Genomic DNA, 9,510 nt, shown 5'->3' with positions numbered 1-9,510 from the left:
CTGAGGAGGACGGATAACTTAAGGTCAGGAGTTTGAGACCAGCCTGACCAACATGATGGAACCCTGTCCCGGTCTCTACTAAAAAATACAAAAATTAACCACCCGTGGTGGTGGGCACTTATAATCCCAGCTACTCACTTGGGAGGCTGAGGCAGGAGAACTGATTGAATGTGGGAGGTGGAGGTTGCAATGAGCCAGTATCACATCACTGTACTCCAGCTTGGGTGGCAGAGTGAGACTCCATCTCAAAAAAAAAACTCGAACATTTTGAAAGTCTCTCCTTTAGACCATGATAGCAGGACAAAGAGGACAGAGTAGCTCCCCAGAAAGAGGGGTGGGCCATTCTCAGGAATGTCTTACTGAGGGTCACTGTTGGCTTCCAGCCTAGTATGTTTTCCATTAAAGATCAGTGTTTCCACAACTAAATGCAGCCCACAGACCGATGTTTGATATTTGGCTTTATTTTATAAAAATACACAACTTAAATACATATGACACTCTGTTTACAAGACATAAACAACTGGTAGATCTAACATTTTCAGTTATTTCAACAGAAAGAAATATGTAAATTACCTTGTAAGAGCAAAGAGCTCATTGATAGACTCTGCTTTCAGTTAATGGGGAAGAATGCCCAGGAGCAATCAATGTAGGAAGCTAACCAACACTGTCCAGCTCCCCAGCAAAACTCATCTCTCCAATAGGACCTCTATTGCACCGCCTAATATTGCACTGCTCGTTAGTCACCATCTCACTTATCCATGTCACAAGTGTAAGCTTTTGTCTTCACTAGAAAATTTTAATGGAAAAAACAATATACAGACAATATAACTGTGTCTTCCAATTGTGCTAAATACCAATTATGAGAAGTATGAACCTCTCTTCACTTTACAAAGCTTGCAATGGAAGGTGGTTAGGTATATTTTGCAGCTAAGTTCATTTTCAAAAGTTCTACAAAAACTTTGATTCAGAGTAAGCTTGATGGGGTACAGTAGCAAAGGAGGTTGGAATTTCCGTGCCTAGTGGAATTACTTGTAAGAGGGGCACTGTCACTCTCAAAGGCAACATGCACATGGCTTACAGCTCCACCCTTTCTAACTTCAGAGCCAAATCCCTCCCTCCCCCTTGTGATGCTGTCGTTCTATGATTCGGAGCTTGTAGTGGCTGCCTACTTACTCAGGCTATCTTTCAGAAATTTAGCTGCCTTATCTATGGCTCCTTTAGCTAACAGTGAATCAGGTACTAGTTTATAGGTATAAAGAAATAGTCACTTAGTTTAGAATTCAGTATATCAGAACCTACTAGGGTAAGTTTCCTGAGGTAAATGTATGCCTTAAAGAAGGATGTGCAATCTACAGAACCGTAGCAATTTCTCTTGGGTAGCAACACAATGACCCCCAAGTCTGTACTTTTAAATTAACAGGCTAATAAAACCAGGGACACATTTATATGTAGAAATAAAAATGACAAAGCCAAAGTCAAAGAAATATTGACAGCTGAGATATCAATCCAAAAGGAGGCATGAAGAGGAACAGATGAACAAAAGGAGGCTGTATCTTAAAGTGCTTAGGTAGATTAGACGATGAATTTGAAATCCCTCCAGGGATTTCTAACAAGTTTAAAAAGTGTTACTTCTTGGTGACTCAGATGTTGAAGACATGGCTTTTCTTCAATAATAGCTATTCAAGCTTTTTATTCTTTTTTGAAAAACAAGATTCTCTATAAAAACATTTTAGCCATTGTAATTATTCTGCCAGCTGTTACTCTTGCTAATGTATTTTGAAATCCTAACTGGCTGAAGGATTTTGAATAAAGTTGAACTGCAAAGCACACATCTGCACCAAGAATTTAAATTAATGCACAGAGGTCTGTGAAATTTTGCATGAAGTTAGTGCCAAAAACTTTCTATTACAAATCACACTTTGTTATTTCTTCACATTCTGCTGAAGGATTATAGAAATCAAAAATTGTAGGACCCTGAAGCTTAACTTGCTTATTTTATTCCTTTTATGTAAATGAAGTGCTCTATGGCCATTCTTAATATTAATAATGATGGTGCTGGAAACTGAGTTCCAAGCCCTAAGAATCAAGCTCAGGAATATTTCAGCAACTCACATGTAAGGATATGAATGGAAGCACTAATGAATGCTCTCTGCTATAATTGTTCATCTGCGCAATATAGTTGAATGACGTTACCAATCTGGTATTTAATAACAGTGATGAAAACTGGCACCAGCTTTCATGTAGTGCCTCACATTGAGTTATCATGTCAATCTGGGCTAACGCTACCATGCTCATCCCTCATTCATATACTTCTACATTCTATTGTGAGGGAAGACATATCTGAGTGCTTTCGGCATGATAAAGGCCTTCCTTAAGGAAAATTTAGGTCCCGAAGAACTCTGGGTTGAAGTTCTATAGCCTCAGAAGCCAGTTAAAGGCCAGAGGAAAACCTCGTTGACATATATCAAACAGTTTATTTAAAAAGTTGTTTTGATATTGCCAAGCTGAAAACTGATAGGATAAAGCAATGCTCTGGTTTCCTGATAACAAGCCCAGTGTAGCCCAAGTACAGTCACACAGTGAAAAGCTGCTGCGTGGAAAATCCACAAGACTGCAGTGGGCTTGGACTGGAAGAAGGTGGCTTTTCTTCTTAGGTGGTAAGGTAGACACTCTTTGGCAATTGATATGGGATAGCTTTTTAAAATTCACAAGATAAGAATATTTTACATACTTTCAAGCCCCAATTAGTCAGCTAATTGAAAGTATATAAAAATGTGAATTAGTGTGGTTGCAGCTCAAAATGAGTGATGTTAACAAGAGTGGTGATGTAGTGAGTCAAGTGCTGAGACTGGTTCCATAAGCAGGGAAAGGAGTGCCAGTCCTAATACGTGAACTTCATCTATCCCTGTACACCAAAGAGGAGGAGACTGTGGCCAGAAAATGTATTTTGTAAGCTATAGTTTAAAAATACCACTCTTTAGAGATTTGGAGCCCAAGCAGGAATTACAGAGATTCCTCCCCACAGAGGCCCCGAGATCTCCCCTGACTGGCAGCCAAAGGATCCATACTTGTCTCTGGTCAACCGGGCCCTGGCCAAGGCTTAGAAAAGGGAGGAGGCAGTGGCCAGAAGCCAGGGACTCAAGAGGAGAGAAATGATGGTGGATGCAGGGTTCAGAAAAAACACAAGAGGGAAAGGGGAAGAAAAAAAAGGAAGAAACAACACTGGTGAGGAAGTGTAGAAGAGGCCAGCTTTGCAGAAGAGTGACCCTGCCATTCCCACCTGCCTGAGGCAAAGGCTGGCAATAAGACAAGGGCTAAGCCTCATAAGAAGTCTCTCCTACTGCATGCATCAAGCTTGCCCCAAGCTTGGCTGGCCTTTCTCTCTGCCGATGTGTGCAGAATCTTCAAGTGTGACCTGTAAGTACCTTTCTTTTTTTTTTAACAGACAAAGTCTTATTATGTTGCCCAGGTGGGACTCAAGCTCCTGGGCTCAAGCAATCCTCCTGTCTTGGCCTCCTGAGTTGCTAGGACTATAGGTGGATACTACTGTGCCTGGCTTCTGCAAGTACTTCTTCTTGGGGTCTGATTCCTCATTCCCAGGTGCACAGTGCTCTCTACTGCTATCAGCAACCATTTGTATGGCAAAGGAAAGGCCTCAGATCCAGGGGCAGGATAAGCAGCAACCAATGTACCTAGAATTTGTGGCTGCCACCACCTTTTCTCTTAGGACTGGCTTGTCTCTCCCCCTGGTGGCTGCAGAAGGGGAAGAGAGTGAATGTCATAAAGGACTGCTCAATTCAGAACTGAATCACCTCATTTTACAAACTCCCAAGGGGCTGCCAAGAGTCATCATTACAGATCGATGGTTAAAATACCACCTAAGGAGCTCATTGTAAAAGCAGCACCTTGTCTTTAAGATCACACTAAACTTACAGGGGATCTGATGTTTTGCTTCCATTTTTGTTATTTTCTTCTCTGATGATGAACTGAGTAAAAAAGAAAAAGTGAAAGGGTCCTCTTGTCCTCTCTTCCCTCCCTCCAGAAACCTCGTGCATTTCCCCAAGTGAAATGTCTAAGGAATGCTACAATTACAGAGCTGATGAATGAGAAAAAAAATCAGATTATCTAGATATATGAAATGAAGTATAAGGGTGTAAGTGACGTTCAGTTCTCTTCACTTCATACAAGTGCAGATCATCTCTCAGTAAAATGCCTATGAAATGGCAACAGACACCTGAATTACTAATACACAAATGAATAAAAAGAGCAGTGAGATTCTGGGAAGGAAAACTTCATGTTGGTTATTTCACCTCTAGGGAAAGTCTGTTTGCGCTTGAGTCCCGCACTTGGCTTTTTTCTCTACCTTCTACTTGATGTTTTTCAGGAGGGCTGTCCGAGCATTCACAACTGCTTTGAAGGCATCTTCACTACCAGGCGCTACACATTTGTCAGGGTGAAGAAGCACAGCAAGTTTTCGATACGCTTTATTGACTTCATCCCTGTGAAAAGAAGTGAAGATCTGTGTTAGTAACAGAGTTAGCCCGACCCACTGCATGTTAGCTGCTCAGATACACATAATATCTCTTGCAGTAAACATATCCTAAATTATTAGCCTTTCTCAAAGGCAAGATTAAAAGACTAGAAAACAGACATTGAACCAATAAATAATATGCAATATATAATACAAAGTAGTACACAATGCAAAAAGTATATAAATGCTAATGAAACACTTAGTAAAAGCATGATCAGATGAAAACAGGCAGTATTTGGCACCTCGCAGGCACTCAGCATATCTTTGCTGATTGAAAAAATAAGGGCTTGGGCACCAGGGAAGGCACTAGAGTCATCTTCTGAAAGAAGGGGTCTGGGAGAGAGCTGACAATGGCCTGGAATGGAAGCAAAACAACCTCAGCACCTGGGCTTGATAATCACAACGGTAGGTGTTTCACGACAATCGTGTGCTGGGAAAACTGTTTCTTGAAGTTAGGATACAGGAGGTTGTTACATAACCCAGGCATGAGTAAAAGAGTTTAGATTAAGGTGTTTATGGAAGGAAACAAGGGAAGATAAAAGATAAAGAACGAAATGGCAGAGTGGATGATGAGCTGAGTATCCAGGAGGAGAGGATAAAAGGAAAAGGGCTGAAATGAGCTCCAGGGTCAAGGTCATGAGGAATCTGAGGCCCAAGAAGGTGATATCACTGAGAAAGCAAGGGATGCTGGAAAGGGGTAGACCAGAGTGACAATGAGCTCACTGAGATGAAAGAAGAAACATGACACAGATCAGTATTATCCAGAGATGTAAGGAGCTGTAAGAGTGCCTCTCCAATCCAGTAGTTCCCATAAACCAGCAGCGCTCCAGGAGAGAGCTGCAGGCTTCTGAGCTCCTCAAATAGCAGAAACTGGCTAGGGTGGGGCCTGGATAGTCCTGTCCCATCCCCACTGGTCATCACTTTCAGGCGTCAGGCCTCCCAGAGGGATCTAAGTACCCAACCACTCCCCTGGTCAGATTAAGCTCTGTCTCTACCAGATGGTTTTATTTCCCACCTTCCTCTTGTAATTCAGGGTTCCAGTGATCCTATAAGCATGGATATGCTTATAGCCTTTCTCCTTATATGCTTATAGGCTTTCTCCTTTATTTTTTATTAGAAGGATTTCTAATGTGGCTCTCTAAATCAGGGAGATGACCTTTGATACCTTGGCTATGACGGCAAGTTTTATGTTTCAGTTTGGAGAGACTGAAGTCATAGGGTCATGTTAACAGTTCTCCAAATCTTAGGTATACATTTTAGGGCCTTTTCTACTTTCTGCTCTTAGAGTGGTTCTGAATTTTCTTGTTTTAGCAAGAACCCCATTCTTTCAGAAGGCTGCTCTGTGGGGGCCTTCTTGGTGCCCTGAGTGTTGTTTTTCTACATGTGTAACTTTGATAATTTTGCTAATAAGAATGACATTCTCCCTCTCTGAAGCAATTTGAATTGTCAGAATTGTTATTTGTCCTAAAGACCCTGTGTCCTTGAGGAAGGCATTGCATCCTCTTCTTCCATGAGGGAGTCCTGGGAAGGGACCTTCCAGCCACTCTGCCTCCTGAGAGAGGGTGTCCACACTGGGTCAGTAGTTACACCTGGTCCTCTGCATTAAGAGTGCCTTTCAAGATGTGCAGGTAGCAGCAGAAACTCTCAAGATGTAACAATTACATCAATTCTGCTGAAGATGAAGATTTTATTAAAGTTCAAGAACAGTAAACACAGTTAACACTCAAGAAATATCAAAACTCTCTACAACTTAAGAAAAAAATATTTTAAGGTTTTTTCCCAAATGTACTCGGTGCCATACAAAATTAGTTTGCTAGGCCCAGTGGAACAAAGGTAAGAGAAGCACATGTTTCTATTGGTTAAGGATATGGACCCTATGGGGGTCTGTAAGTTCTAGTAAATTCCAATTAAGCAAAGTGAATACATAAGGAACCCTAAGTTTCTTCTCCCTTAATGAATATTGTTCTAAGTCTACTAGTAAGTAGACAAAGTAACCATTTCTTAAGTTTAGAGGCAGTATCCCTTGGAGATGACACAGAAGAATTCAGAAAGAGACTATGAAGGTCTAAAAAGAAATTTAAAAGATGCAGATATACGGATTCAGTGCCATCTGATTGAAACCCTACTGGCTTTTTTTTTTTTTTTTTTCATAGAGAAGCTGATCTGAAAATATATATGGAATTACAACAGATCCATAATAGTCAAATGATCTTGGGGGAAAAAAAATCAAAATAGGAAGACTCACATTTTCCAATTTCAAAACTTACTAAAAATCTACAATAAACAAGAGCATAGCACTGAGCAACAACAAAAAATAAGATCTCAATAAACTCTGTGCTCTACACGTGAGGTCACCTGAACTCCCTGACAGGTTTAAAGCATCCTCAATATCACCTGGTGAGTGAGTGTGACCAGTAGCAGTCTTCCCCTTCCCTTCCCCTCTTTCCTTCTAGACTTGAAGATATGCTGTGAGGCCAGAATGGAGAAGAGATATTTAGTCCTTTGGGTGCTGCATGGCAATTTCAAGACATGATTTTTTTCTTTTGTGGGAACCAAGGTGAAAAAGTAGGAAGGGTGAAGTAAATGCGGGGAGCCAAGGTACAAAATAAGACACATAAATTACAACATATGTAGTAATGGTAGAATTAGACCACCGAAAGTTACATAACCATACTGAATAATAATTTAAGTTTTGTACAAGAAACAAAGAATAGTGACTGTATTATTTTCTTGAATAACTCTTTTGACTAAAACAAAATAATTAACATAAATACACACACAGGGGGCTGGGTGTGGTAGCTCATGCCTGTAATCCCAGTACTTTGGGAGGCTGAAGTGGGTGGATCACCTGAAGCCAGAAGTTAGAGACCAACCTGGCCAACATGGAGAAACACCATCTCTACTAAAAATACAAAAATTAGCCAGGCATGGTGGCTCGTGCCTAGAATCCCAGCTACTCAGGAGGCTGAGGCAGGAGAATCGCTTGAACCCAGGAGACAGAGGTTGCAGTGAGCTGAAATTGTGTCACTCACTCCAGTCTGGGTGAGAGAATGAGACTCTGTTTCAAAAAAAATTAAATAAATACATAAATAAATTTAAATTTAAAAATACACACATAGATGAGGAACTTACAGGGCTTCAGAGACAACGACAGAGACAGATGAACATACAGTGTTCCAGGGTAAAGAACCAATGATACCACTAACTCCTGGGATTCTTGAACATGTTTAATCTCACTGAATCCCAGTTTCCCACCAGTAAAATGAAATGCTTTGTACAAGTTGATTGCCAACATGCTTTCCTCCTCTAACATTCTATGATTTAAGGATTCTCTTTTGTTAAGTTTTTAAGGTGTGCTAACTTCAAGGCTCTTCTTGTTCAACACAAAAGCAGAGCATACCATTTCATAAAGCATTTACAACAGTTTTCTTAGCAGGCGACTGTGTCCTCTATTTTGTCTCTGGTATTCAGCTAATTTAGTGAAACAGAGTCATTCTAATATATTTTTATACATCTTTGCATTTCCAGCCAATTGGAAGAAGATACACTGCACCTATAATTTTGGTGGTGGAGTCTTTTTGTATGATAGAATACTGTATGATGGGATACTCAGTGTTGAGTATCCCAGAGCACTTACCTTGAGGCCCCAGGTTTGACTCCCAGCATGTCCCAACTGTCTTTACTATTTCGAATTCTGCGAATGGCATCTGCTTGTTCTTTGGTGAAACTAGCACTGCTATTTGTAGTAGGGCGTTTCCCGCCATTTTCACATAAATCAACTATGGATACATAAAAGGTCTGCAAAAAGAAAACACATCCCAGTGTAGAAATGATTTGGTGAAAATAAGAATTCCTTTTAAGTATCAACTTAAGAGACTTTTAATACATTCCAGCAACTCTTAGAAGTCATGTATAAAGCAAATACATACTTTGGAAGATTTTTTTCTTTTATACTATTTAAATATAAATATAAATATATATATATTCACATTTTAATACACAAAAAGTATAAGGAATGAAATTAAAGTGGCTAATAATCCTACTTTCAGATAATGACACTTGAAGTTAAAAAGTAATAGATGAGCTTGGCATGGTGGCTCACGCCTCTAATCCCAGCATTTTGGGAAGGCAAGATAGGCAGACTACTTGAGCTCAGGCATTCCAGACCAGCCTGGGCAACATGGCAAAACCCCATTTCCACAAACACACAAAACACAAAAACTATCTGAGTGTGGTGGTGCACACTTATAGTCCCAGCTACTTGGGAGGCTGAGGTGAGAGGATGGGTTGAGCCCAGGAAGTGGAGGTTGCAGAGAGCCCAGATGATGCCACTGTACTCCAGCCTGGATGACAGAGCCAGACCCTGTCTCAAAAACAAATCAACCAACCAAAACCACAAAAGTAATAGATGAACACTGTTAGAAAAATACAAATAGTAAAGAAAAGTGTAAAATGAAAACTGTGTCTCTCTGTGCCTCAAGTTCCTCTCCTGGAGGTAACCATTGTTAATTTTTTTTTAACATCCTTCCAGAAAAATTTACCATCACTATGCCAGTATACACACAGATCCACACTCTTTCAACATATACCTAAAGGAGATCAGCTTATACACATCTTAGCACCTTGCATTTTTTTCCACATAATAATACATCCTGGAATCTTTCTATAGCTATAAATAGAGACTTTCTTTGTTCTTTTAAATGGCCGTTCAGTATTTTATTGTGTGGTTGTACCATAATTTATGTAACCAACTTTTATTCTTGGACAAGTCAGTTGTTTCTAGTTGTTGTTTTTTTTTCCACTACCAACAGTGCTTTAGTAAATTTTTCTTTTGTGTATACATCTCCGTACACTTGTGGAGATACTGCTTTAGGATAAATTCCTAAATGCAGAACTGTTGAGCAAGAGTGTATGCACATTTTAATTTTTGAATCTGACAACTGTTGTCCAAAAAAAGCTGTACCAGTTTACATTCCCAT

General features: G+C 40.1%; 1 protein-coding gene across 3 annotated transcripts in view; it reads right to left on the bottom strand.

Annotated features, from left to right (window-relative positions):
• Positions 1 to 445: 445 nt before the first annotated feature.
• The window catches only part of DNAJC27 (DnaJ heat shock protein family (Hsp40) member C27), a 28,356-nt gene continuing 19,291 nt past the window's right edge, over positions 446 to 9,510 (bottom strand). For all 3 annotated transcript variants that reach the window (XR_013526749.1, XM_002757987.7, XM_008981052.5), the window contains 2 exons: positions 8,169 to 8,329; positions 446 to 4,499 (listed from right to left, as the gene is read on the bottom strand). Coding sequence is in view for 2 of the 3 variants with exons in the window: in XM_002757987.7 (XP_002758033.1) it covers positions 4,367 to 4,499; positions 8,169 to 8,329 (294 nt within the window). In the remaining variant the exon portion in view is untranslated. The remainder of the gene's footprint in view (positions 4,500 to 8,168; positions 8,330 to 9,510) is intronic.

This window comes from Callithrix jacchus, chromosome 14 (genome assembly GCF_049354715.1).
Source record: "Callithrix jacchus isolate 240 chromosome 14, calJac240_pri, whole genome shotgun sequence".
In the NCBI taxonomy this organism is placed as follows: domain Eukaryota; kingdom Metazoa; phylum Chordata; class Mammalia; order Primates; family Cebidae; genus Callithrix; species Callithrix jacchus.
This window is presented reverse-complemented; position numbering and strand designations above follow the sequence as displayed.